The sequence below is a fragment of the Neophocaena asiaeorientalis genome, unplaced genomic scaffold (assembly GCF_003031525.2).
Source record: "Neophocaena asiaeorientalis asiaeorientalis breed wild unplaced genomic scaffold, Neophocaena_asiaeorientalis_V1.1 scaffold67, whole genome shotgun sequence".
NCBI lineage: Eukaryota > Metazoa > Chordata > Mammalia > Artiodactyla > Phocoenidae > Neophocaena > Neophocaena asiaeorientalis.
In genome coordinates, this window is record NW_020173731.1 from 11,110,617 (window position 1) to 11,138,559 (window position 27,943).

The 27,943-nt window shown below is 52.8% G+C and overlaps 1 protein-coding gene across 2 annotated transcripts; it reads right to left on the reverse strand.

Moving 5' to 3' along the window:
• Positions 1-27,644, reverse strand: SLC60A1 (solute carrier family 60 member 1). Of its 2 annotated transcripts, XM_024751098.1 has the most exons (11): positions 27,572-27,644; positions 26,803-26,952; positions 17,044-17,242; positions 16,122-16,373; positions 12,910-13,072; positions 12,349-12,464; positions 11,107-11,280; positions 8,132-8,279; positions 4,813-4,883; positions 3,395-3,515; positions 1-2,246 (listed from the first exon to the last, which is right to left on the reverse strand). In XM_024751098.1, exons 3-11 carry the CDS (start codon positions 17,137-17,139, stop codon positions 2,191-2,193), a joined length of 1,197 nt encoding a protein of 398 aa, XP_024606866.1. In that variant the 5' UTR covers positions 17,140-17,242; positions 26,803-26,952; positions 27,572-27,644; the 3' UTR covers positions 1-2,190. The 2 variants fall into 2 exon arrangements, with proteins under 2 accessions (XP_024606866.1, XP_024606865.1); XM_024751097.1 differs by lacking the exon at positions 27,572-27,644 and having other exon boundaries at positions 26,803-27,082.
• Between the last annotated feature and the right edge of the window lie 299 nt (positions 27,645-27,943).

Genomic DNA, 27,943 nt, shown 5'->3' on the forward strand with positions numbered 1-27,943 from the left:
TTAAATTTAAAATATTTTATTTTAGGAAAGGTACTCTTAGATTTGTTTCAATCTTGTTTTCTATATTCACAGATTAATCATGATCACCTTAGATATAGCTATTGATTCTTCTTTCTAAATCTGTACAAAAAGGATGTTTTCTTGAAAAAAACCACAAGAAAAATATAGCTGCTTTCTTTTTCCCCAGGTCAGTCACTCACTGGTTAGATTGCACAAGTAACTCTGGCTGCCATCTAATACTTTTAAGTATTTACAGGCACAGTTAAAACTATACCCCCAGACCACCAGCTTTCAAAAGAATTTGGATCTGTTTGATTTACAATAAATATGTACCAAACATATGAACAGTTTCTAAGCTGCTGACGAGGAGGTTTTAAAAGTAAAAATTGCTAACAGTTATTAAGCAAATTTCTATGTCAGGCATATGACAATTGCTTTACACAAATTCACTTAATTCTTTCAGAATTCCTTTGAGGTAGGGTAAGGTTCTTTTAGAAATATCACTTTAAAGATACAAAAAAAGCAAGGCTGGAAGAGCCTCAGTGATCTGCCCAGGGCCAGCCACATAGCTACAAGGTGAGGCCAGGGCTTGAACCAGGTCTCTCTCTATAGCCAGATTCTCACTGTGACACCATGTTGACGGCAGATGGAGCTGGCTAACATGACAGTGCCGACGGTTCCAGGATAAGCCTTTGGTGTGGGGCATGTGAACTGCTCCACTTGGACAGGTTACTGAGAAGCACGATCCACTTATTTTATATTTATACATGTACATTTGTATTTACACAGAGAAAGTGCTGGTAAACTAACACACAAACAGCCACTGTAATAGCCATTTCACTACTTACAGAAGTCTCAGCACTCTTAACCGCTCCAAGTTGGCTGAGTTTGCATTCTGTCTCTGTATTACTACAGGATTTGATCTGGACAGGAGCTGATACTCCTTGACAGACACTGCTTTCAGCATACTGCACAGCTCGAATTGGCCAGTCGTCCAGCTTTATGTTAAAGAAAATTCTGACGTGATATAAAGAGTTTTTTTCCCTATAGAAGATGTAAAGTTTAAATTAGATATTTTTGAGAAATTCTTCATGCTGTTTCTATACCTTTTATAAGCCATTCAATGTCAGTAAGAAAAGCAGAAACTCTATCCCATTCTCCCAGACAACTTCTGGACCAATTAGCATTGATGATTAGCAGTGGTATGCTGGTAAGTGTTTATCAAGTGGCTCTCCAAGGGGACAATAAAGCCATGATTTGTAGCTTTTGCCAACTTCTGTGGTGTAAATACTCCCACCATGGCTGATCTCAAGCCACTAACATATTATCACTGAAAGTGGAGTTGGAAAGACATACACGGAAGCATACCTTTATATTTCTATCCTGCAGGCACAATAAATAACTTCAAGAGCATAGGTATAAAGAAGTGAGGAAGTGATGAGTTTTGAGTAGTCATAGTTAAATTACATTAAAAACAAAGGTAATAAGTTTCTCTAATTTAATTTTAAATAATGGCTGGGTTTAACAACCAGCTCTCAAAATGAATACTTAACAATTGGCCTTTATAAGCTGGTATGAGCTAGCCCAGCATACCACTGAAGTGCCCCAAAGGTAGCAAGATTCAACTTTTCCTTTCGATGTTTTAGATTACAGACGAACTATTGACAGCAGCAGCAGGAGTTGGAGGGCCTTCGGACTATAATAAGTAAAAGCACATAAATCCTTTGAGCATGCCAGGGAATAACTTGGGATTTGTTTTGATTAATTTAAAGTCTATCTACATATAGCAATGATCATTGCTCTTTATAATTTCAACTTATTTTTTCAAACTTCAACCAAGAGTGATCTTCAAACCCAGGGTGTGGTCCATGAAGGAGGCGGCCAGTGGAGTGAAGCATCTAGCTGTCTTCTTCCTTCCCAGCTGGGTATCCTAGCCCGCTCTTACCAAAAGTCTGAGCCAGGGAAGAGGAGAGTAACTTGAATAGCCAGGTAAACATCTAATGATTTGCCCAGGGAGGACCCAGGTACCAGAACTCAATTTAATTTCTTCTACCCAACCAAGTATTAGAGAAGATTGGAACCAAGGCGTCGAGGGGTTGCCTCCGCTGCCACCCCAGCTTTCTTCAGCCCTTTGACCTGAGCTGGTGCGCAAGAGGCTGGAAGTCTTCGCCAGCCTCCTTCATCTCACTTTTACCTCTGGTAGCACTCCAGGCTTTCCATTCCAAGTGCTTTGTCCTGGGTAGGAACTACAAGAGAAAAAGCAGGTCGCATGTTTGAGCAGTTCTGATTAACTAGCCCTTATTCATCCCGACAGCTTACTTTTTGTGTCTCTGCCATTCAACGGCTCACATTAGGAAGCCGAGTGAAAAGCCAGACCTACTAGTTCTGGCAGACTAGTCGGTGGAGACAGTTTGCTGAGACTAGTGTCTAGGGCTTGGGGAATATATATATATATTTTTTTTTGGTCTCCCGTGGACAGGGAACTCATGAAGTCTTACTCATTGGATATTCATCAGAGCTTTCTTGAACGGTGGCCTAACTGAAGGCCCTGTGCCGAGTGCTGGACTGAACAACTCTGGTACCTGCCACCTCAGGCACAAGGATGTAGTGTGTGCTGACTGGGGGGCCCACACTGATGTTTAAAGGGAGTGTATGATCACCTACTGAGAGACAGGACCATGGATGCCTGACCCTTCAGTCTTTTTGTGATTGGTATTTTACTTTCTATGAAGAGGATAAGGTTTCTGCCTGGGCAGCTTCTCTTAAGAACTGGCTGTGTGCACAGCTGGTTCAGTTGCTGGGACTTTGAGAGCTCTGGGCGGAAAGGCAGGTGAGAGCTCAGGGTTATGAAAACAGCTTTGGGACTCCCCCTGCCTGGGGTCTCCAGGAGCGAGACTATTCTTAGGAGGTGTCTCTGCCCTGAAGGAGCTTTTCTTTGCCACTTGGCCTGAAGGACTTCTTTTTGAAAAAAAGAGATTTGGACTCGAGTCAAGTCCCAAACTGCAAAGAAATGGCCAATTAGGCTGCTGGGCCGAGTTCCAGCTAAGGAGGCAGGCTCTGCCTCTCAGTGCTCAGCACAGGCTGGAATGCGATTCTTGGCCCATGGTCCCCTGGTCTGGTGGGATGCAGGAAGCCAGTTCACAGACCATGCCCCTCTCCTGATGGAGAAACCATGAGTCAGCCTATCCCGTTCCCTCTTGCCCTGAGAGCCCAGCACAGACAATCGCAGGGCAAAGCAGGAAGAGGGGAAAAGGAAGCTGTAGAAAAATAAACATTTCCTTGCATTTTACTTGGAACAGAACATCATTTGTGGCGTGCTAAGATCCACAGCATCTCTCATGTGCCCCCCTGCTCTGTTTTCCTCCTCTTGTGTAGAAACAGATTCTTTCCTTACCTGATGAGAGTCCAGGGTGCATCCTGTGGAAAAACAGGAGCAAGATATAGAAGGTAAAAGCCAAGCCACCAAAGATCACGCCACAGACCAGGAAACTATAGCTGCCCCGAGCCTGGAATATCTGCCAAAGGGGAAAACACAGAGAAACAGGCCATCAAAACCTCACATAAAGATGTATTGGAGGAAGCAGCCTTCTCGGGCCTCAGCAGGTTTTTCAGTCAAGTTCTGGCCCAGCATGCTAACAGACAGAAACACTGGTAGGAGGGACATCTTGGCCTTGTTTCAAGGTTATGTTTCTGGAGGTGGCAGAAATCCTGCTGTATGGCAGAGGTTGGACCCAGTGACCCCTGCAGTCCCTTTCGGCTCTGTGTCCTGGAACCTTTGAAAATCTCCGTATCTTCCTTAAAACTCCAATCATATTAGCTGTTTCTATACCCTCAAGCCCTGAACAGAACTCTGCAGAGGAGAGAGATATATCTCCGTATCCTTTTATTATGATGTGTGTGTGTGTGTTGTGTGTGTGTGTGTATCCTTTTATTATGCAAATTTAAAACATATACTCAAGTGGCATATGGAATTCCCATGGACCCATCACCAACTTTAGTAATTAGTATGTTTCCTCTGTACCCCTCTGTACCCCTTCTTCCCTGCACTAGATTACACTGAAACAAATGACATCACGTCATTTCAATGCAGAGGGTAGCGTAAGATGTAGCTCTTCCTCCTGTCCAGCAGGACAAAAGGGAAGGAGAATTGAGTAGTGATTAGGGGGATTTTGGAGACCGAAAGACGTAAGTATGGACGTCATCTCTGTTGGTTATTACAGGTGTGACTGAAGGCAAGTTGCTTAATTTCTCTGAGTTTCAGTATCCTCCTTTGTAAAAGGAAGCATGACAATATCTTCATTACTGTCTTCCATAAAAAGTAGGTGGATTTTTTTTTCCTGATGAACAAATGAAACGTGGGTATGTTTGAAGAGAACTGGGTGAGTTGGGCCCTTGATCAGGGCAGGAGTCGGGCAGGAAAGCTGGGCCCTTTGTAGGGTGGCCAGAGGCGAGGAGAGGTGGGGCAGGGAGCGGTGGATTGAGAGGGATGGAAAGGAACTCCGCCTGCAGCCCAAACCCATCCCAGGCTGACAGCTAAACATTCCCACGGGGCCCTCTGGCCCTGCTCCCAGACATGGCTTGTGTTTGCTTTGGACAATACCTAGCATCCCTTTACATCTCCAGGTCCCACATTTGGAGGCTCAGCTTTCAAGGGTGGCTCGGAAACGGAAACAGGTGACGGAGACAGAGTGGGGCTCCCACTTGCTGTGTGGGAGGCTCAGGGAAGGGACAGACGGGGGCTGGCCACATCTTCTCACCTGCCTGGAGGGGCGGTCCCTGATTACTCCCCCCACCCCGAGTTTCCCCACATACCGAACCAACCAGCATCTGGAGGGCCATCTCACCAACGCCTGCCCCTGTTACCAGCACCGTGGTCGCACAGCCTAACCAAAAGAGAAGGATCTGGCTTAGTAATAGCAAGTTAAGGAGACGGAAGTCGGCTGGCATAATCCAGGTTGTTTCCGGGAAGCCTCTGGAAAGTGGTACAGCTGCCTAAGAGGACTACTTTGGATCCCTGAGATTTCTCAGACTTTAGCTCTGAACATTGCTTAGGTCCTACTTGTCATTATATCCCTTCCTTGTTCTGAAACCTTCAATTGCTCACGACTGTCTCCAGTATAAACTCCAGGTTGCTTAGCCTGGCATTCAGGGCCCTTCCCAATCGGAATGCCAACTACCTTTCCAGAAAGATTTCCTGACCTCCTCTGCCAGGCAGGCTAGTGTCCTCACTGCCCTGGCATCGTGCTGACCAGCCACACCTCTGGTCAATCTGGCAACATGGCACAGACCTTCGGAGCCCAAGCTTCAGAGTCAGACTTGGGTTCCAAGCCCACTACATCACCTACTAGCATGGGACCTTAGGCAAGTCCTTCCCATTCTCTAGGCCCTGGTTTCCTTCGGTAAAATGGGCATGACAACGCCTCTTTCGCAGGGTTGCTGTGTGGATAACTGACGCAAGACACGTGAGTGCTCAGCAGAGCGCTGGCCAGTTCCCCGCTTAAACCCTTCAACGCTGCCATCAGGATCAGGTCCAAATGCTTTAATGTGGTTTGCAGGGCCCTCTATAATCTGCCCCCGTTGAGAGCTCAGACTGCCACAGTATATGCTCACAATCTACCCTCCAGTCAGGAGAAACTCTCTTCCGTTTCCTGACCCTGCACACATTCTCACCGCCAGCTTCTCATATATGCCTTCACCCCCTCCTGAACATTCCTCCTCTTCCTCTTTGTCTGGAAAACTCCTGTTCATCTTTTAAGTTGAGCTTTCCATCATAATCTTCTCCCCCCAGCCCCCGTCCTTGAACCTGGATTAGCTCCTCCTCTGTGCTCCCTCAGCCCCCTGTACTCTACTCTCACGTGTGCCTCCCACCTGTTTACCAGGCAGCCTCCCTCTACGGGCTGGAAGCCCATGAGAGAGGATGTGCCTTGAATTTTAGTTCAGTGGCATATACCACTGCTTAATATTAGCACAGTGGCCAACGTACGGTAGACATTTAGTGTTGTTTGAATCAGAGATCGCCATTGTCTCCTCTGTCCTTCAAGTTCCTCACTTACGTTTATACCTGTCTCTGTGCCTTTGCTCTCACCCTGTTCACTAACCCCCACCCCATCCTTCCCCAGAATGCCTTTCCTTTTTCCTCTGACTTTCCAAACCCTGGGGCAGTTCACGTTCCCTCCCCTCCATGAAGCTATCTCTAGATTCAACACTGGTCAGCAGTACCCACTGTCTATTCCACTCATACGTTCAAAAACCTTTCAGTACCTGCTGTGCATCAGGTACTGTGCTAAACACTGAGGGTACTCAGATGAATAATAAGAGTTAACGTATATACTGAGCACCTGACGCTGCTAAGTCGAGCTTTACATTTCCTCTAGTGCACAAAACAATCCTCACAGGAAGGTATTTGCATCCCAATTTTGCACATAAGAAAACTGAGGCTCAGAAAGGGGAAGGAAATTGACCTGCACAAGGTCACAAAGCCAGAAGGTCTGGAGACAGGACTGACCTTCAGATCTGCTGATGACCTCAAAGCCCATGCTCTTGCCCTTGTCCCTTGCTGGTGCATTCAGGGAGCGTGTTGTCAAGGAGAGGACGCAGATAATATAGGTAGAAAAGCCTTGAGGTGGGACAAACACGAGAGGCAGGTACAAAGGAGGGGGGCACACCTTCCCAGTGGGGTCAGAGAAGCTTCCCAGAGGGGGTGGAAGGGGAGGGACTTGAACAGGCAGATGAGAAGGTGGGACAGAAGAGAGAGGGCATTCCAGGCAGAGGGTTCGCTTTGTGCCAAAGTGTGGAGATACAGAATGGGTTTTGTGCCATCAGGGAACAGCACGTAATTCACCATGGCTAGAATGCCGGCTCTGAGGGGGAAGCAGGGAGGGAGAAGGCTGGAGAAAGGAAAAGCGCTCCACAGAAGATGTGAAGGCTGTGAGCAGCTCTGTGTTTCCAAGCAATCCCTCTGGAGCCGTGTAGAGGACGGCCCAGTAAGTGTTCCTCACCCTGGCTACACGTTACCATCACTCAGCAGCTCTGGACCAGTTACATCAGACTTTGTGGAGATGAAGCCCAGGCACTGGGCTTTGTTACAAAGGCTCCAGGTGATTTTAATGTGGAACCAGCAGTGAGAACCACTGATGGAGGCAAATCTGAAGGCCAGGAGACAAGCCAAGACCTGCCAAGGCAGGGATGGGAGTGATTAGAAATTACGAAAAGCTGGGCACCCTTAACTAATCCAAACAGGTTGAGTGGTTGAACTAAGGCGGGGATGGTGAGAAAAGAAGAGGACGGATCTGAGTGATCATTTGCAGCAGAACCAACCAACATAACATCCTTCTTCTGAAACTCTAACATTTGTTAATCACTGCAACCTCTGTGGGACATACTATGTGACAGGTGATACCAACATTACTTCATTACTTCCTTTACTCATTTGAAGTTTGGGCATCATCCTTTGATTTCAAGGACCCAGGTCTCAGGAGCAACTCAGCGGATGAGCGGGACGTAGCTGTCATTGCTCTGACCCTGCCTGGCGCCCCCCCGCAACCCCCTACACCAACGGCCCCCACTTCTGCTCTAGAGAAATCACTCATCTTTAGTGCTGGTTTTCCAACACTCTAGGGCACCTCTGATTACTTCTGAGGGTAACGTTAAATGTTCAAAACAATTATTTTTAATTAACTTTGCTATACGCCCTTGGGAGGCTACGGAAAGGGAAGGAGACTAGTTGAGGGAATCAGAGGTTTCCGACATCAAGGAAGCTAGGCACAACCCTCAATCAGGTGTGGAGTCATCGTTCCCCTCTGTTTCGAACAACACCCACCGCCACAACAAAACACAGAGGTCCTTTACTGATGTTATAAAACCCCTTTCCTATGCTATAGTTTTTCCTGTGCAACTTTGCTTTTCTTTGAACTTGTTATTTCCAGCACGTGGGTGTTACACAAGATGCCAGCTGTGGGTCTGTAGACACCGCTACGGGCCGGGGGACAGAGTCAGGAGGGGAGCCTTCACTTCTGTGAGGAGGTGGGGCAGGGACCTTGTAGCTGTAAGACCCCAGGAAGAGGGGCTTGCGGGGAGGAAGCAGCGCCCGGCCCGAGGGAGTGCCTCTTCGCTCTTGGGCGCGCCGGCTCACCTTTGTACTGCAGGATGTCCTCAGTGTAGGCCAGCATGCTGGGAAAGGTGCTGCTGAGGAACAGGCCCAGACTGGCTGTTCCCACGAACAGGAAGACGACGTTGTAGGAGAAAACAAGAAGCACCAGGAACGTCACCACCACGCCGACCTGTCATGGCGGAGACGAAGGCGATGAGAAATTGGGGAAAAGCTGGCTGGTCATGGAGAAAGGAAAACCAGCAGTCCGCCTGCAGACTTGAAAAGTTCCTCTCCAGCCGCAGGGGCAGCGCTGTGTGACCCGTGCGCTCCCCTGTGGAATATGCGGGAACTGCACCTTCCCCAGTTGGTGTCGGCCAAGGAAACCCTGAGAATAGGAGAAAGGGGGGAGGGGAGCCCAGCCAGACATCTCGCAAACAGCCTACCGCGCATGCCTTAGAGACGCTTAGCTCCTACTCCGCTCTGACCTTACAAACAAAGCTTTGAAGCGTCGCCCGGAAAATCTCTAGACTTGGGAAGTTTTAAAAACACCTAACTCTTTTATGTTAGCCTGCATGACAGAAGACTGAGGATGCCAAGGGCGAATTAGCAACTGCCAACCAACTCTGCTCCCACTCGGCGTGGCCGCCTCCTCAGTCGGTGGCGCACACTGGCTGTCAGCCTGCTTCTCACCTCCCTACCAGACCCTCATCCTCACCTCTGCACCGGGACACACACGTTCCCTCTCCCCTGCCCATCTTCTTCCCTAGCCAACTGTAAGCTCCTTAAAGGCAGAGACCTCATGCTGTAGAACTCGGCACCCCAGCCGTTCCCCGCAGGGCCCCCCCACCCACGTGTGTACTCATTAACCAGTAAGTGGTCGTTGAGATCCAGGAGAACATCAAGAGCAGAGTGACCCTTAATTTTAAAATGAGCGGAATCTGGGAAGAAGTTGCAGTGAATTTGAGACATGGCAGCTGCAGCATCTGGGAGCTTGCTCAGGGCTGTTCAGCTGTGGTCCCAACAGGCTGCCCACGAAAAGTACCTGAAAAGCTTTAAAACAATTCAGACACCCAGGTTCCCCTCCACACTTCCCCCTGCTCCCCGAATCAGAATCTCTGGGGTAGGGGCCCAGGAATCTGTATATTCCAAAAGCACCTCCAGTGGGTCTCATGTATGTGGGAATCACTTGCTCTAGGATAGTGTTTTCCCAAACTTGCTTGATGACACGAACCCCCTAGAGTGTTTGTTGAATATAGAGATTGCGAGCCCCCTCCTCTGGACATTCTGATTCACCCAGTCTGAGCTGGACCCAGAAATCTGACTTTCCTTTTTAAAAACCAGCACCCCGGGTGAGTTTATCATCAGTGCCTAACTCATGTGGACGCTTCAGACTTCCTTTTCTCACCAACCCAGAGTCATGCCCACTGTCTTCTCTCCAAGCAGCTGGCCTCGTGTGCTAGAGAGTCTGGCCACCAGCAGCCCCTGTACCCTCACTCTTCTCCACCTCACGGACCTCAGGAGTCTTTCTGCCTGCATCACGTCACCATCACCCCAGCTCCACAGAACAGGGGCCCTCTTCTTACTAAGCTTAGCCCTTCCTTCGCCTCTGTCCTTCGACTCCGTCCCCTCTCCCCTGGCCTTCTTCATTCACTTACTCTCTGACGTGCTATCCTCACAGGCCTCCGCCTTACAGGCTTCCTGCCTTTCTCCTCTGCCTACAAACACGCTCATACCACCTGACTCCTGTCAAACAAAACTCCCTTCATAGATATATTTGCAATTCTCACACCTCCACTTCCTTCTTACCCTCAACCTCTTTTTTTTTTTTTTTTTTTTGGCTTCCACTGTGCGGCTTGCGGGATCCTAGTTCCCAGGCCACCAGGGATCGAACCCACCAGGGATCAAACCCATGCCCCCTGCAGTAGAATCACGGAGTCCTAACCACTGCACTGCCAGGGAATTCCCACCCTCAACCTCCTGAGTTTGGCTTCTACCCCCCTCCCCCCACCTCCCATCTACATTGAACAGAAATTTCTTTCTTGAAAGTCATCAACCAGCACAAGGCCAAATCCAAGGGCCTTTCTTGGGGCTCATGATCTTTGACGTCTGTAGCCTCTACATATTTCCGAACCTTCTCTCCACTAGAAACTCAACTCAAGGAAGTACTTTCCGACAGTGGATTGGACTTCCTGGAAAGGTGGTGAGTTTCCAGTCACTCGGGGGTGTTTAGACAGACTGTGGACCCTTTGGAAGGGATATTACAGAGGTGATTCAACCCCTGGTCAGAGGTTGGGCTAGACACCCTTACAGGAATCTGTAATCTGGACCTCTTTGTCATAGATGGTGGCATGGACACACATGAGGGTAAAAGACTTAACCCACTTCTCAGGCCCAGACCTCCTGCCTCCGGAGAAGACCAGTTCCTTGAAGGCCATCCTATATGCCAGTCTGGCTACTTAAGAATCATCTGGGAGGGCTTCCCTGGTGGCACAGTGGTTGAGAGTCCGCCTGCCGATGCAGGGGACGCGGGTTCATGTCCCGGTCCGGGAAGATCCCACATGCCGCGGAGCGACTATGCAAGATGTAAATTCCCAGGCCCCAGCCCAGAGATGGTGATTCTGAAGGCCACTGGCCATAGGGCTCTGACCAGCTGGGCACCAAGGTGAACAAGGGAGGATCAAGGCCAGCACCTGCTTCTCTCTACTCCTTGCAGGCTGTCAGCTGGGATCTGCTCCAGACGCAGCACTGATCGTCTCCTACAGCCCCTTTCTTCCATGGGTGCAAAATCAGAGGCCCACAGAGGGGAAAGGACTTTTCCAAGATCGCACGGATAGGCTCCACGCCTTGGATTTCCATCCCTTCCGCACCAGCATCTCTCTCCTCTCCTCTCCTCCCTCTACTTCTACATTTCTCACCTGCTGACAGAGTCCACTTCCGAACAAATGTCCTGGGGCAGTACCAGGGCCAGGAGTGAAGGGTTCTTCTGGGTCTCCAAAAAGTGAAAGGAGGCCACTTACCACATTGACGAAAACCATGGTAGCTGGCTTCACTCTTGAGGAGATGGGAATGGAGATGAGCCGACCCAGAGTGATGAAGCCCCAGAAGAGGCTGGGGAGGTAACCGGCCACCTTGTGTCCCACAGACAGCGGTTTCTCTACTGCATAGCTGTACACAAAGGCGGAGTATGCCCCCTGTGGGGAGACAGGTCCTGCTGAGCACACCTGCAGCGTACCCCCGCAGAGGAGGCCTAGCTGGGGCAGGTGTGGTGTGGGCTGGCAGGGACTGGTCCTGCTGCTGGAGGCTTAGGGGTGGGCTTGGAGCCGAGACCACGCGGCACACACAGGCCTGAGCTGAGAGTGGAACCTGGGCACCACAGCTTACGGACGGTGCCTGCAGGAGCTAGGGGATCCAGGAAGGTGTCTCTGGGTCCCCACGGGAGTCCCGAAGGGTCTGGTCAGGGAGGCTCTGCTCCCCCCTTCAACCAGAGCAGAGTTCCACTACATGCCTTATTTATGAGGATTCCACAGAAGGTTTTTTGTTGAAGGAAGGGTGCTGCAGCTGAAAAAAAGGTGTGTATAGGCATCTCATTTTACAGATGAGAGGGCAGAGGGAAGTGAATTGCCCAAGGTCACACTGAGAGTTGGAAGTCAACCAGTACCGTCACGAGTACTTTCCACCAGGTCATCTAAGTTTTTAGGGCCTTTTCTTTGGAGAGTCCCTCATATGGCAACGAGTTAATCAATCAGCCATTCAAAACTGTCCTAATCCTTAGAGATTTCTGGAGAAAGGCACTAAACAGTAACAGAGGTCACTAGTGGACTGAATAGCTGGGCCCAGATCCCACCTGTAGTTTGTTTACCACGTGGCTTGAGAAGCCCAGGCTTCGAATGTATTCCAGGAAGCAGAGTGCCCTAGAGTTTATATGGCATGACCTCTACCTGGGGGAAGAGGGCACTGCCCCTTTAAAAAATGTGGGGAGCCTACACTCAGTAACAAACCAGAGGCCCCTATCCACAGAGTTCATGAAAATAAAAACAACTGAATGAGATAGGAGACTACAGTTCCAAGGGGCTGTATTCAATTCTGGAGAGACTCTCCCCTGGGACTTGTGCTTGGTTTAAATTTGGGGGCCCACTGTAGTACAGGTGAGGTCTCTAGGAAACCTTGACATTCCTCCTTTCTCTTACCATCCCCAGACTTGAGGCTCAGGGGGCGCAAGGGGGTGCCCAATAAGGGACACCGTCTGAGGGCAGGCTCACCGTCAAGCCGTCGGTCATGAACAGGACCAGGGCGGCTGTGATGTGGATGGCGAAGAAAGAAGAAGGGACTCCTTTGAAGTTCTTCCTCTGGCAGCAGCGGAACAGGTCCTCGTGCCCTGGATGACATACGAGAAGAGCAGGGACAGGTCTCAGCTCCTGCTCCCTTCCTCTGCGCACCCAGGGACGGTGGCCGGCGGTCAGGAGAGCCCTGGCAGAGGGGAGACCACTTACTGCCTCCCACCTTCTCCAGCTTCCAACTGTCTATTAGGAACAGCCCCTGTCCATCTCACGGTGCTGTTGGAAGCAAGGCTCAGAGAGGTCAGGTAACTCGCCCAGGGTCACACAGGAGGGGTTAGGCAGAATGCAGGCTGGAGCCAGAAGTCTGCCTTCCTCATCCTCTTGGCCAGTTTGTTCCATCTCCTGCCTCCCGAGACCAGCAGTGCCAAGGGTTCATCCCCAACCATTCTCACCTGTGATCTACATTCTCCCTCTGGGTGGGAGGGCTTACCAGGGAAGCCTCGGTATGGGGCCGTGAGCCTGAGAGTTCATTAGAGCCCCCACCTGGGTGAAACTTAGGGGGCAGCGAGGAAGTGTCTTCCTTCTCAGGAGGCTGCGTCTCCAGGGTGAGCTCATCTGCAGACAGGAGTAGGGGCCTCCTCTGAGGGCAGCAGGTCAGCAGCCGCTCTTTGGACAGCAGACACAGCACAGCCATGGGCACCGGGAGCTGGGGGTGGGCAGAGGGTCAGGAGAGCCCTGTTGCCGTTAGGGTCCCCATTTCCCATGCCTGGCCTGCTGCATGCACCTCCACGTGGCTGTGTGGCAAATGTCTGCACAGTCCTGGGAGAAGACAGCTCTTTTCCCAGGGTGCCCACCTGGGAAATGCAGCCAGGTGCAATTACACCTGGGCAGGCTTGGTGTGATTGCTGCCCAACTTTAACCACAGTCATTTCCCTGAAAAGACAGGTACTCGTCACATGCAAAGCTTGGACTCACACCGGGCCTCTGCTGGCACAGGAGGTGCTAAACTCCTTTCTAATACCCTTGTCCCGAGCAGGGCTGGAGCAGGGCCCCTCACACTCATTCATGCTGGTAGAGCATGTGATGCTTTACAAAGAAGTTTGGCTTTTGTTCATCACAGTTCTGTAAAACGTGCTGGGGGGAAATCATTAACCCCATTTTCCAGGTGGGGCAACTGAGGCTCAGAGTTATTACTTAGTCAAAACTGTTACAACTGGAGGAGACCTGAGAGCATGAGTGCCGGTCACACAGCTGACTTGAGGCAGCGCTAGACTGGCGCCCGGGCAACCTGATTCCGACCAGTGCCATCTCCATGTCAGGGGCTGTTCTGGGGGATGTTATACCTTAGGAAGAAGGTACAGAGGCTATCCTTAGGGAAAACAGAGACAGGGACTCCTCCGGATTGAAAAATGCATGCTGTGAGCAACACACGCGCAGAGCCCAGTGTCATGTTCACTGATATTTATGTTAAGCCGCTTCAGTTTTATGAACTCCCCAGAGTAATGGGAAACGTCTCCTATTCCTGAGGTTGCATGGGGAAGCCTTCACCACCTCCCTCAGGTGCCTTGCCTGTGTCTAACCACCCTCGCTGCCAGGGAGCTCTTCATCAAGTCTAACCTCTGCCCTTCCTGCTGCAACTTCATCCCGGCTCCTTTTGCTTCAGAAAGAGAGGAAGCCCAGGGAACTGCGGAAGTGTCCCAGGGACTAATGGGCTCCTCTGGGCTCGCAGGCGAAGCTGGCCTGGTAGACGGACATCAGGGGGCTGCCAGCCCCTGCCTAGTGCTGCCCTGGGGAAGCCTCCCCGTCGCCCGGAGGAAGGCTGGCCCGCATAGACATTTTCCCAAGTCACCTGAATGCCACCCCTGTGCTGACACCTCCCTGTGGGCACCTTGGGAGCCTCCCTCCACTTATAAATAAGTCAGACACACCCCAGCAGCATTAGAGCCATAAATCTGGTCTGAATGGACAGGACAGCCCCTGCCCTCAGGAGTCCTGGGTCTGATGAGGGAGGTGAAGCCCTCCCTCCAGTCTGATGGGAGAAACAGGAAACCCACTCGAAGAGGCCTGTGGTAGCAGAATGCCTGGGGGAAGGCCAAGGGGAAACAGCTGTAAAAGAGGTGTGCTCACGCAGGTTGGGCTCTCCAGGGAGGTGGGTGGTGGGAAGGACTTCACAGAGGATTGGCTGACGTCGCTGGCCGGAACACACCAGATCTTTATAAGAAGCCCATTCAGGGAAGGTGGGCTCTACCTTAAAAGTCAGAGAATGCCAGGTGGGCTGGCCTGTGTGAATGTGTTTGCCCACATGCATGCACAGCCCATTCTCTTCTGGGGTGGGCTGTTTATCTTCAGACACAAACCAATGGAAAAAGTCCGGAAATCCTGCAGCAAACAAAGTGCCTCCAGTCTGCACCTCATGGGGCAAGAGAAAACAGACCTCACGCTTAAGCTGCCTGGACCTTCCGGCTTCCTGGTCCCAGAGTCTCAGCCTTGACATTGTACGGACAGTGCTCTTTGCCTTCGTAGGTCCCCTGTGGAGGGCACAGGCCCAAAGCCGCATTGTTTCCATAACAATGATGGGCATGGGCAGAAAGGAAAAGGAGCAGAGGGAGAGGGGTATGTCTTTCAGAGCCCCCAGTGAAGAATCTCATACAGGGAAAGTTACAAAAGAGAAGGGAAAATGAGCAGTGACTATAGGGCAGCTGTTAGGGGCTTGTGCTGGGGGTCAGGGTTCCAGCCTGGCCAAGCCTCTTACTGGCCCCTCATCAGGCCCTTGAGTCAGTGATGGTATGACACCCCTGCCCTGCTGTTTAAGTGGGACTGAGCGCCCTCAAAGGCCTCTTTTGATGCTATGTGTATAGCGTCACTCTGAGGCCCAGACTGCCTGCCTCAGGAGGGGTAGGTAACAAGTCTGCCTAGAGCAAAGACAGACTCCAAGTTTGGAGTGACAAACCATGTGGCACCTCCATCCCATAGCCAGGTGGATGGCCACCTGGGATACTCCTCACCCCAGTGCGCGCTGCTGGTGTTCACGACCGTTCTTCCCAAGCTGGGGGGGAGCTGGTGGGGAGCGTGTCCCAGCTCTCCCTCTGGCCCCAGCCTGGGCTAACTTGGGCCGCAGGGCACCAGGGGAGGTTTCCAGCCAGAGACCAGAGTCAGTCCTGACTTAGCAGGGGAGGATGAGAGCTGGGGTGCAGAGGGCCTTGGTATCTGACCCAGACACAGTGACGTGGTCCCCCTGTTCTGCTCCCACCAGGGCAGCCTTGGCAGGCAGGGTCCCTTGGAGGTCATCTTGTCTATCCTCCAGCCTCCACAGGGGGCCACCTCACAGCAGGCACAGAAGAATCCCACCAGTGATTGAGGACCCTGGAGAAGAGCCTGGTATGTCCTGCAGTGCTGTGTCCCAGGGTCTACACCATCTGGCCTTGGAGGAAAAGAGCTGGTTCCCCAGGGAACCTCTGATGACTTGGAAGTTGACCCTGATCTCATTGCACTAAACCTGCTCACTGTTTCATCTCCCTTGAGAATCACAATCCCAGGATGTCGCAACTGAAGGACATTAGAGGTGATCTCCTGCAACCCCCTGTGTTCAGATGAATCCCCGGGGGTCAGTTCTCCCCTCTTCTTGCCTTCCTGAAGGCATATCTCAGCCCTAGTACGTTTCTCAGAAACAGAAGAATCTGTACTGGGAGCTGGTATGGACTGGTATGGGTGACTGTCCACTAGTCCCCACCCAGCCCTGCCCCAGTGGCACTCACATTGATCAGGGCCATGATCCAGAAGGCGTAGGACACGCGGGCCCCTGCCCCGTCCTGTGGGGTCAGCGTCTGGTTGGACCAAGGCTGGGCCCCAGTATGGTGGTGGGCCAGGACGCTGGAGGCGTGGAGCAGGTGGCCGCCGGAGGTGGCGTTGGCTGTTCTATTGGTAGGCAAGCAGTTGGCCTCAGACAGAAAGGGGTCAGCAATAAGGGGGCTCAGCAGTGCACCAAAGCCCACAAAGAAATGGAGAACCTGGGAGGGGAAGAGAATCGGGGTGGGTGGAGGCATGGCTCAGGCTTTGCCTGCCCCCCACCTTGTGTCCCATCTGGGGAGCCCCTGCCTGGGAGGGGGCCCAGTAGGGTGGGAGGCAAGAGAGGTGAGGAATGAAGCTCCTGTCACCACCTTCCTGCCTGGGATAACTTGGTGACAGTGGCCAACCCCTCCCTCTCTCTTCTTTCCCAAAGCTTAACCACCAGCTGGGGGCTGTTCCCAAGTTAGCATCCACCAGTTAACACCCTAAAGGGAAGGGGGCTTAATAAAGGGAAGGGCTGGACTGGAATCCTGGGTAACTGGGAGAAGGAAGGAAGAAGAAACACAGGGAGAGGAGGAGATGAGAGAAAACACCAAGTCCTTCCATCACGCCCTTTCCAACTTACAAAGAACCTTTTCTCATTAGCACTTAGATTCCTCTGACCACCTGCAGGCCAGGATCATCACTCCATTTTAAAGACGAAGAGACCTGAGTCCAGAGATAACGGCCCAGTATGGTCCAGCTGGAAACGGTCACACCGAACTCGACCCTGCTACTCTTTCTGGGTCACTGTCCTGGTCTCGGGGAGGAGATGCCTGGCCCGGGGGAGAGGGCTGAGGGAGCTCCCCTGTGCCCTGCCCACCCCCAGCCCCACGCCTGCTGGGGGCTCACCTGGAGGAAGACCGCCGAGTCCTTCTGGTAGATCCTCACCAGCTGCATGTTGGCCACGGTGTCGATGCAGCCCATGGCCAGGCCCGCCAGCGCCATGACTGAGGCCAGCACCTTCACGTCTCGGCAGAAGGGGATGGCGGCGAACACCAGGGAGATGGCCAGAGAAGAGGTGAAGAGGGCCCATAACGACTGGGCCAGGCTGCAGTAGCGGAGGGTGTAGTCAGTGGAGGGGGGCCGGAGCCCTTCGAAGGAAGACCCCCCCCCACCCTGTCCTCCACTCACCGGGTGGCCCCCGCGGAAGCCGAGATGCTTCCCCCCGCCTCTGGTCCAAGGGCAAAGGGAGCTGTGGCAGAAGCTTTGTCACTTGTTAGCTATGGGTCGTGGGCAAGATGTCTTGAGTCTGCCCAGATAACAATCCCTACCACACGGGGTACCCGTGAGAACTATGTAATGGACACTTCACAAAGTGTAACTGCTAATTTTGGACTTAGAAGTGAATTTGTATCATTTACTTAAACTTTAGATTGTTTACTTATAAACAATCATATGCAAAGACATATCCATCTCTCTCACGGAAGGTGTGAGGGGAATGGCTTTGAGTGCCTCCAGGGAGCCGTGCCACATGCGTGAGCCTGGAGGGGGGCCGGGGAAAGCGGCCGAGCCGGGCTGCACTGCCCTCCCCACACAGGAACGGAACACGCCAAGGCCCTCTGCAGGCACCAGGCCTGAGCTGCCTGAACCAAAGCCCACAGCCGAGGTATTTGGGGAAATTGGTGACCCCTCTATGGGCAGAGCTGTTGGACTCTGTGCCTGGCAAGTGTCCAGAAGGGAGGCCCCACTGAGAGGTGTCTGAGTGGTGACCTTCCCCAGAGGAGCCCACAGCAGCAGACTGAGGGAGTGAATGGATGAGTGAACACATGGGTGGAGGCCTAAGGCTCTGTCCGGTCTCTCGGGTACATTCCGCCCAGTAAGCAGACTCTCGGAGAAAGGAAGGAAGCCTCGTATTTTCTGGGGCCAGTCTGAAAGGCTAACGTGGGGGGAAGGAGAGTGGGCAGCAAGCAGCTTCTGGAAGGGAGGGGTTGTAGAGGAAAGTGTCTCAGATTATGAGAAGGTAGAGAGCCCCAGGTGCCTCCGTCTGGCTGCTGGACCTGGAGCTGTGGAGGTGGGAGTGTTGGTATTTCTGTGACAAGAAGACCTGAGTTTCCAGCTCACAGAGGAAAAGGGAGAGGCCCCAAGAGACCCCCCCCCGACTGTCTTTTCCCAGAGGTTCTTGCCTCTGACCCTGTTGGCTCTCAGCTCTTCATCTTGCCCCATCTTTGATGAAATTCTTTATCAGAAGGGCTCTGCTGGTAGCAGCAGTTCTTTATTTTCTCATTTTCTTGTTTCCAGGCTGATCTGCTGATTGGAGATTACCAATCAGGACCCCTGTCTGTTCCCAACTCAGAGCTGTGTGTGAGGGGCCAGGGGAGACTCACTTCACCCCGGCCACTGGAAGGAGAACAAGAGGCTCGTGTTGTGGAGAGGGCTGTTCAGGCCCCTCCCAGCACCCCCTTCCCGCTCCCCAAGCATCCCTGCTCTGCCGGCCTCCAGCACCGACAGCCTGGGCTGCTCACCGAGCTTCATGCGTTTCTGCTTCCTGCTACCTGGTGGCCTGTCTCATTGGTCCTGGCACAGAGGCGATGCCCACACCTCTGCAGGCTGCTACAATCGACAGGCCTCTCAGAATAGCTCTCTCTTTCCCCTTCCTTTCCCTGCACAAGGTCGACTAGGCAGCCTCCTAGGTGGCCTGACTTCAGGGATAGCAAGAGGGTCCCCATCTCCCCCTCAAGTGTTCCCCCCACCGAGCTGCTACATGGGCCTGACACTGCCACAACCTCACTCACCACTTCGTGGTAAAGCACCGACACCCCAGGTACAAAAATGCTCTCTTGAAGAATTAATACATTATCATTATTGCCCTGAAAAACCTGGATGACAGTGGTTAACCAGTCCTGTAGCACAGTCCTGAGGGCACGGGACCTGGGATCAGTAAACTGAGATAGGCAAGAGCTGTGGGAAGGTGTGGGAAAAGAAAGGAGAACTAACATTACAGGGTACATGAAAACAACGAACACTTGTTTACAGGGTCCAAGACATTTGGTGTACGTGACAACGCTGTGAGGTAGACCTTGCAATTGTGCCTCGTGTGACCCACGAGTAAACTGAGGCTGAGAAGGGCTAAGAAAGTAGCAGACAGATCCTTGACCCAAACCCAGGGCTTCTGACTTGCTGTTCCCTGTGCCATGCTGCTTTCCCATGGAGTGTGCACGTGTGTGTGTGTGTAAAAAGGCTGATGCTGGGCCACGGACCCAGCCGAGCTGGAGAGCGGAGCAGCCAGGGAGCATGAGGCCAGATTCTTCAGAGCCTTGGTCTTAGGAAGCAATGGCAAACAGCTGTAGCCACTAGAACATGAGTCCCCCAGTGGTCCCTCTGCTGGTGTTATGGGAACTCCAACTGCTTCCGGATAACTGCTGGCTCTGTCGCAAGCTTCCCAAGGCATCTGCTGTATCCTGTTCATTGTGGGACCCCACGTCTGGACTGTGTTTGGCCCTGAGGTGTTTGACCCAGGGTTTCTGGATGTTGCTAGTGAAATGGGAATGCTTGAGAAAGGCCTGTCTCATCACCCCACACAGCATGGCCTGGAGAAAGGGACTAGAGGCTGTTCGGAGGCTGATGTGGGATAGTATGGGGGTGACAGAGAGAGAGAGACAGAGACAGAGACAGAGGTAACGAGATAAAGAATCTAGTGGGCCAAGTTGCCAGGAAGGTGCTGACTGGAACAGCAGGAGGCTCAGGAGACAGGGATGGGGTTTGGGAAGGGCTGGTGGCCAGTGGGCAGCCCTGTCCAGGCCTCTCCTCTCTCCTCTTGATACCCTCTCACCTTGTTATTCCAGAGAAGGACACTCGGTGCCCAAAGGGGGCTCTTTCATTCCCAGGCCCAGTGACAGGCAGGAGGGAGGGATAAAAAGAGAACAGGAGGAAAGGAGAGGCTGGAGGGAGGCTGGCTTGGGAAGTCCCCTCCCTGTGACTCCTGCCAACCCCAGGGCCATGGTTTGACCTTGCAGCCTGCCAGCTGCGTTCCTGGGGTATCGGGCGGGGTGAGAAGGTTGTGGGGGCAGGGGAGATGGAGACTTGTTCCCAGTAAATGGGGACAGCCACACCACAACGAACCCTGGGTTTGGATCCCAGGCTGCCCACCCTCCCCAGTTGTTTCAGCAGGGCTGTGCCTGGTCATTCCGAAAATCAGTCTGAACAGGTTTCTTTAGAATGGTATGTTGTTGCCAAGAAAAAAGGAGTCCTAGACACATCTCAGAGCCAGACTGAAATACACTAATTGTCTTGGTCACTTAACGGTTTGGTCAATGGCCCCTTCCAGGAAAGTGGGTAATTGAAAATTATAGAATAATAATGTCATCGCAGCTTTGGCGGCACGGATGTGGTGGGATTTGTAACCTGAAGACTGGTCCTAGGCCCACCTCTGCCGCTTCCCAGCGGGCAGCTCACGGCAAGCCACTTACACTTAGCCTTTCTGAGCCTCAGGTGCTCTGCTATTAAATCAGGGATACGAAGCAGTGCCTGGAGAGGCTGCCTGCAGGGGGAGTGAGATGTTACAGTCGGTCCTCCTGTGCTCACTCACTGGAAGCTTACCCCCTCCCTGCAGGCCCTGGGCTGCCCCAAAGAGCATCATCAGGCCCGGAGAAGTAGGCTCGCTGGGCAGAAAGGGTCAGAGAACCGGAGCCAGCTCCTGCCCGACGCCCCCGCCCCGCCCATTCCTGATGCCAGGCCCTCTGACTGCCAGAGTGGTATCGAGGACCAAAGAGTCCTACCCCCCATTCTACAGATCAGGAAGCCGGCCCAGACAGCGAAGAGAGCGAGTAATGCTGAGTGGGGACCCAGTTTCTGACTCCCAATCCAGGAAAAGGCCAGCGCGGTGTCGTGGAACATCCCTCCCCTGGCCCTGGGTTCTGACGTTAATTCAGGCCAATGACAGGAAGGGCCCCACTCCCCCAAGACAGTCTAGGGAACCCTTCCTCAGGAAGCCTGAGAAACGTCCAGGTTACTTTTTTTTTTTTTTTCATCTTTATTGGAGTATAATTGCTTTACAGTGGTGTGTCAGTTATTAGTAACGGCTCCACACGGAAGGTGCAAACGGGCAAGGGAGAGCAGGGAGCCAGGTGCCTGCCCAGCTGGCTGTGTGACCTTGAGCACACTGCGGACCTGTCAGCCCCGGTGCTCTGCCTTACCCAGAGGGCACACGTGATCACCTTGTCCTGCCATGGGTGCCTGCTCTGGCCTTCCTGGTTCTGTGATAATTGGAGGGGCTGCTAGGCTCCAAAGCAGGGGAAGGGCTTGAGCAAAACAGTAAGATGTCAGCCAGCTGTCCAGCCCTCCGCTGCCCAGGGGTGGGGAAGAATGCTGCTGAGGGCCAGCCCCATGCCACCGGGGTGAGCGACCCCAGGGCGGCACTCACATGCTCCTCACATTTTTACCTCAGGGGATTCCCCCTGTCCACCCTGGATAATCTCCTTCCCTGAAGGACCAGGGAAAGGGGCAGAATGCAGAACCAGGAGGGGTCAGAGGCATCCCCAGCTCCCCTCCACCCCAAAAGGGCCCGGCAGTCTCCCAAGAGAGGAGCAGGGCCCGGGACAGGAACCAGGGGACAGGACACCCGCTGGGAGTGAGGGCAGGCTGGAGACTGCAGCGCAAGCCAGGGCGAGAGGGAAGGGGTGACAGACTGAGGGAGGGGCAGGCGGAAAGGTCCCCCTCTAACTGGGTCCCCCCACACTGACACCCCAGCTTGTTTGACACCCTTTGTTAAGGCTGGGGGGACCCAGAAGGAGGAGCAAGGAAGCCTGTCTTTGGGGGGGATCCCTGTTAGACTCAGATCAGGGGAGCACCCTCGCATGACGATGTTCCCTGGCTCAATGGGTGCTGGACCTGCAGGGAGTGCTCCTTACACGCTGGTTGAACTTGCAGTTCCAGTGTCTGCCTGGAACACCTCTCCCCACGTTCTTTGCTTGCATGACTCTCTCCTGTCATTCAGGTGTCAGCTCAGAGAGGCCTTCCCTGACCACTGAGCTCAAGTAACCCCCAGCTCTGTAACTCTCCATCCTTACCCCGCCTTATTTCCTTCATTTCACTAAAATGATTCTCCAGAATGTAGGCTCCATTAGAGTAGGGACCTGTGTCATATTCACCCCCAAAACAGGGTCTGGCTCCAGAGATAATTGTTAAATGACTGAATTAAAGGGTGGGATGAGTTGTTTTTTTTTTGTTTTTTTTTTTTTTTTGGGGGATGAGTTTTTTTAAATTAAAAAAAATGAAATAGAATTTATATACCATGAAATTAATCTATTCAAAGTGTACAACTCAATGGGTTTTTTTTAGTATATTCAGAGTTATGAACTCATCACCACAATTTAGAGCATTTACATCACCCCCAAAAGAAATCCCTTCCCCATTAGCAGTCACTCCCCATTCCTCTCTGCACCCCACTCTCAGCCCTAGGAAACTACTCATCTACTTTCTACCTCTATAGATTTTCCTACTCTGACCTTTCACATAAATGACACCATAACAGTATGTGGTCTTTTGTGAATGGCTTCTTTCACTTAGCATAACATTGTCAAGGTTTACCCATGTTATAGCATGAGTCAGTACTTCATTCGTTTTTATGGCTGAATAATATTCCATTGTGTGGAGAGACCACATTTTGTTTGTCCATCCATCCGTTGATGAACATTTGGTTTGTTTCCACTTTTTGGCTATTATGAATAATGCTGCTATGAACATTTATGTATAAGGTTTTTTTGTTTGTTTTTTGTTTTTGCGGTACGCGGGCCTCTCACTGCTATGGCGTCTCCTGTTGCGGAGCACAGGCTCCGGACGCGCAGGCTCAGCGGCCATGGCTCACGGGTCCAGCCACTCCGCGGCATGTGGGATCTTCCCGGACCAGGGCACGAACCCGTGTCCCCTGCACCAGCAGGCGGACTCTCAACCACTGCGCCACCAGGGAAGCCCCTGTATAAGTTTTTGTGTGGACATGTTTTCAGTTCTTTGAGGAATATACCTAGGAGTGAAATTGCTGGGTCAGATGCTACCTCCCATGAAGAAATGGATTTTTAAGCAAGAACCATGTCTGGTGTCAGACCCCTAGGAGACCTTCAGCCCACGTTTGCTACATGCTGAAAGGTGGACAAGCTGCTGGAGGGAGAGGCAGAGGCTTTCTAGATGGGAGACTAACCAGGGTCTGGCTCAGAGAAGGGAACTGGCTTTTGTATTGTGATCCCAGAACCACAGGGGGCCAGCATCCTGGGGAAGTAGGTCAGATAGTGGCCTGGGGAACACTGCATGGAGATTGGGTTTCATGCAGTGGGCAGGAGAGAGTCAGAGGTGGGCATTGGGAAGGCAGGGCTGCAGGAAATTGAGAAAAAAAGAAAGGTAGAGAAAGACATAGTTAATATAGCAAAGAGAATAACTCAAGCCTTCCTTTAAGAGCTTGTGTGCAGAGGAGAGGCCCAGGTGAGGCTGGGAAAAGGTTGGGGAAACTCTGAAAGCCATTTATCTGCCCTGATGCCTTTGAGATAAAGGGGTTTCCCAACCTGCCCAGGGTGGTTAAACAGGTCCCCTTGAAACCAGGAACAAAACCCTAACCTTTTGTCTAAATACCCCTCCTCTTTCCTACCTGACAAAGCACATATCTATACACCCTGCCAACCAGGTGGCTTTGGGTTTGTCTCTTCTCTGAAAGGCTTCCTGCTCTCGATAAGCAAGGTTTTTCTAAGGAAGGTCTAGTCCACGTTTTTCTGGCCCTAACTGCACCCTTGTCCCTCTTGGCCTGCATGTGGTGGCCTCCTTCAAGATCTCTGTCAATGTCAGAAGAGAGAGAGAGAGCTGGTCCCATCCTGAGTGGAGGGCTCCTGCCCTCCTCTGCACCCCCTCTAACATCGAGGCTCTCTACACCCAGTCCCTCTAATGCATGTCCCTTTGGAGGCATCCAGAAACTCTGCTCAGCCCTGGAACTCAGTCTGGGCCAAGGAGTAGGCAGGACTTGAGCAGGAACCCTAGAGAAAGTGTGCTCCCCTGGCTCTCCTCTGCCTGGTGTGTGTCATCCTGCAATTCTCCCCACTCCCGCGCGACAGCTGGCCCTCCTGTCCCAATTTGTTAAACCAACCCTCCTCCCGCAGTACCAGACTAGCTACACCAGCAGTAATCACGTAAGCTGAAAGCGCTAGCAGTGGTATTAGCATTTTAACTTGTGGTGAAGCCCCAAGGAATCAAGCTGTAGAGGCTGGTTTCAGGGCTGGTGGAGGTTCTGCTTGCTTTGGGGGATGGAGGATTGCGATAAGCTGTCCAGCCCTAGCTGGGTGACGACTCCTGTCTACACACAGGCCATCCCTGTGATGTCCCTCTATTTCCACTGAAGTCTACTTTGCTCTTAACCAAGGGAAGAGGTTCTTTAAGACATTTTGTCTTTCGGTGGGAGGACTGAGGTTCAGAATTGAAACCTGAACCACTGATGGGACTACTCCCCCTACTCCACCCTACCCCCACCCCTCAGATCCCAGCCGGAAGCCCCAGAGGCCCATAGTTTCCTTCCCAGGAGTGTCAGCTCAGGAATACCCAGCCCACGAGTACACACAGGGATACTCATGCCATGCCTCTGCCTGGTGAGTATGGGTTATAACTTGTACCCTTCAGAGCTGAAGCTGACAACTACGAAAAAGCAAGAGGGATTTCCAAAGTATCTTGTTCTAGACACAAATGTGCGGGTTCATATCCTCACTAGCTTAATAGCTGTGTGACCTGCGGCAAGTTTCTCAACCTCCTTGTGCTTCAGCTTCCTTACCCACAAAATGGAGACAACAGCAGTACTCTGCAGGGTTGTTGTGAAGGTTAAATGAATTGATACAAGTGAGGTACTAAGTAAGCAGTGCCTGGCATCGCCTAAACACTCCATAAAGCTAGTTATTATGGCTACCGTGATCATTCTTTTCTGTGAGCCAGTTTCCTGAGGCAAGACCCTTTCCACTGCCTGTTCAGAGCCCCTCGTTGAGTAAGGAGCCCTGAGGGAGGCACAAAACAAGCAAGGAAGAGCTGGCCCAGCTTGTTGTGTATCTCTGCTGTTTTTACAAAGCCTGGCGTGCCAACCTGCCATTTAGAATGATCCTCATTCCCTTTCCTGTTCTTTGCACTACACAGGCTCCTAAAAAGTTCCAGGTAAGGGAGCTTTTGTAAGTCAAAATACTTGAAAACAAAACCAGAAAAATACCCTGACTGATTTCTAATTAAACCTCTAGGCAGAACTAGAAAGGATCTGGAGCTTTTTCTTAAGATTTTCGGAGTCCCCTATGCATGCGATCCTGTACAAAACCCACAGAAACACTATTGTACACAAGGAGACTTGCTTCTCAAGAGGACACCTGGGTCTACACGAGGATTTTGGTAGTGGGGATAATCACTCCCTAACTGATGCTTTGTCAGCTGGGTCGCTTAATGTGGGGTCCATATGTATAGACACCTATGCTCCTCTCCATCAGCTCCAGAAGTGAGGTGGAGGGGGAAACCCACCTCACAGATACCTCTAGCAGTGAGCCAAAGGGCAGAGCCCTTGGTGCAGAATGGCTCCCCAGAGGCTTCAACTGTGGTTTTGTTCCCAGACGCCTGCTCGCTTGAGTCCATGCAGTCCAGGAAACCACCCAGCCAGAAGCCAGGATTAGGGAAACCTCCAGCAGCCTCTGACTTGCAAGTCATCTAGCCCCTGCTTTGGGTCTGCTCTCCCAGTTGCACTAGGAGAGTGAATCCTACTGCCTTTCCAAAGGGCTCCGTGGAGGTGGCCCTGTCGAATTTGAGGCGGGAGATTGAGGCTCTGCAATGGTATCCCAAGGGGCATCTCTGGGGGCCATGCCAGGCAGAGGCCAGGGAGGAGTAACATGGGGTGGGGGAAAGCGGAGGGGGATCCTGGCACCAGAGCTGGAGTGTCACCTCACTAAGCTATGGGTGAGTCACCCTGTGCCTCCCCTACATGAACCCAAGTGCTAAGGTCCTGTTTGTCTCAGAGGCAGAAGGATGCCACCTCCAGGGGCCCATGCAGGAACCCTGGCTCCCTCAGGAGCAGGACCACACAGGACCCACCTGCCCCGTGGCCGCCCAGGGGAAGGGACACCCTGTGTCAGCTGATCTGGAGCTGAGGATCTGAGTGGAGCACACCCCAGGGCACTCTGTCCAGCCGCAGCCAGCTCTGGCACTGGGCACGGCCCCTGAGGTGACACTCCCTCTCCTTCCACCTCACTTCCAATTCCGTCGCCCACCCCCGGCAGCAGGGGCTGCAGACAAGACAAACCTCAGGTCTGCCGTGCAAGAGGGCGACCCTCCCACCTCTGCAAACTGCCTCACCCCTTTCCCTCGGGGTGTGGGCGGGAGAAGAGGGGTGAGAGCTGAGTCTATGCCCTCACAGGGGCGAGCGAAGGCGAATAAACAATCCAGAAGTCACCTTCAGTCTCCAGAGAGAGTTTTGCGGGGAGAGCTGGGGTGGGGGAGGGAGGCAGCCCTCCAGCTAAGGCTGCGCATGGCTAGCGTAGCGGGGAGGGGTGGTCGCTGCCTTCCAGAAGGCAGGGACAACCAGCGGCCCGAGCCCCGCGGGGGCAGAGACGAGCGTGGCAGGAAGGGTCGGAAGGGTCGGGGGGCTGCGGCCCTCGGGCGCGCGGACCGGGCACTCACGTCCTCTTGAAGACGCCCCCGAGGGCGCTGCCCAGCAGGAGGCAGAGCTGCTGCGAGAAGAAGACCCAGGAGATCTGGGGCAGCGAGCTGTGCGTCTGGCAGCGCAGGTCCAGCAGCGTGGGCCCCAGGAAGGCGATGCACAGGCCGAAGCTGAAGAAGACGCTCCAGTAGGTGAGCGTGGGCTGCAGGTTGCGGCGGAGCAGCCCTGACACGCGGACGTCGCAGCCCATGGTCCCGGCTGGCGGCTGCCGGTCAGGGCGCGCGCGGTGCCGACTGCCGCTTCGCCCGCGGGAGAGCCAGCAGGGCTGGGAAAAAAAAACACCGCGGCCGGGCCAGCGCCTTCCTCGTGCGGTGCCAGGCGCCGGCCTCCCCTCCTTCCTGAACTCACGTTTCCACCCTCCCCCGGCCTCGGGAGACCAACCGGGAGCCGCTCTTCACCGCCACCCCCGCTCCCACCCAGCTCCGCGTCTCTCCAGCCTTTTTATCCAGCCCCCCAGGGTTGGAGGGCCTGGACGCCCATTTTAGAGCTGGGCAAACTGAGAGCCTGAGACGTCCTGTAAGTACACCGAGAGGCTGGGGAGCAGGATCTTCCAGCGCTTCTCCTTCGGGGCAGCTGCAAACCCTCCCCAGACACCGATCTGGCCTGTGCTTTGGCGGTAAAGGAAACACCGAGCCCTCCCCCCTTAAACCTAGGGGCTTCACTGATGGACTTCGGGGTCTGACAGCATCCCATCTTACCCTGGAATAGAAGGCAAAATTTCATACATACGTTTTTTTCTTGGTAGAGTATTCATGGCTTTCACCAGAAAGGTACTCACTCTCAGCTCCACGGAAGGGCCTGAGAGCCGGTCTTCGCCTGCCCCATCACATTGGCGCCCTGTACAGGTGCGGGATGGAGGAAGATGTAGACGTTCTTCCAGACTCCATCTCTCTCCCTTCTTCCTAGTTGGGGGAAGGGTGAGGAGAGGGCGGGAAGAGCAGGGCAGTGACTTGAAGGAATTCTGAAATAACCCTCTAGGAAAAGAAAATAAAGAGAGTTCTGAAGAAAATTGCTTTTTTTTTTTTTGTTTGTTTTTTTGTTGCTGGAAAAAGCTGGATGGAGGGTGGAGTGGGAGGGTGTTATATTCCAGACTGGGAGTCC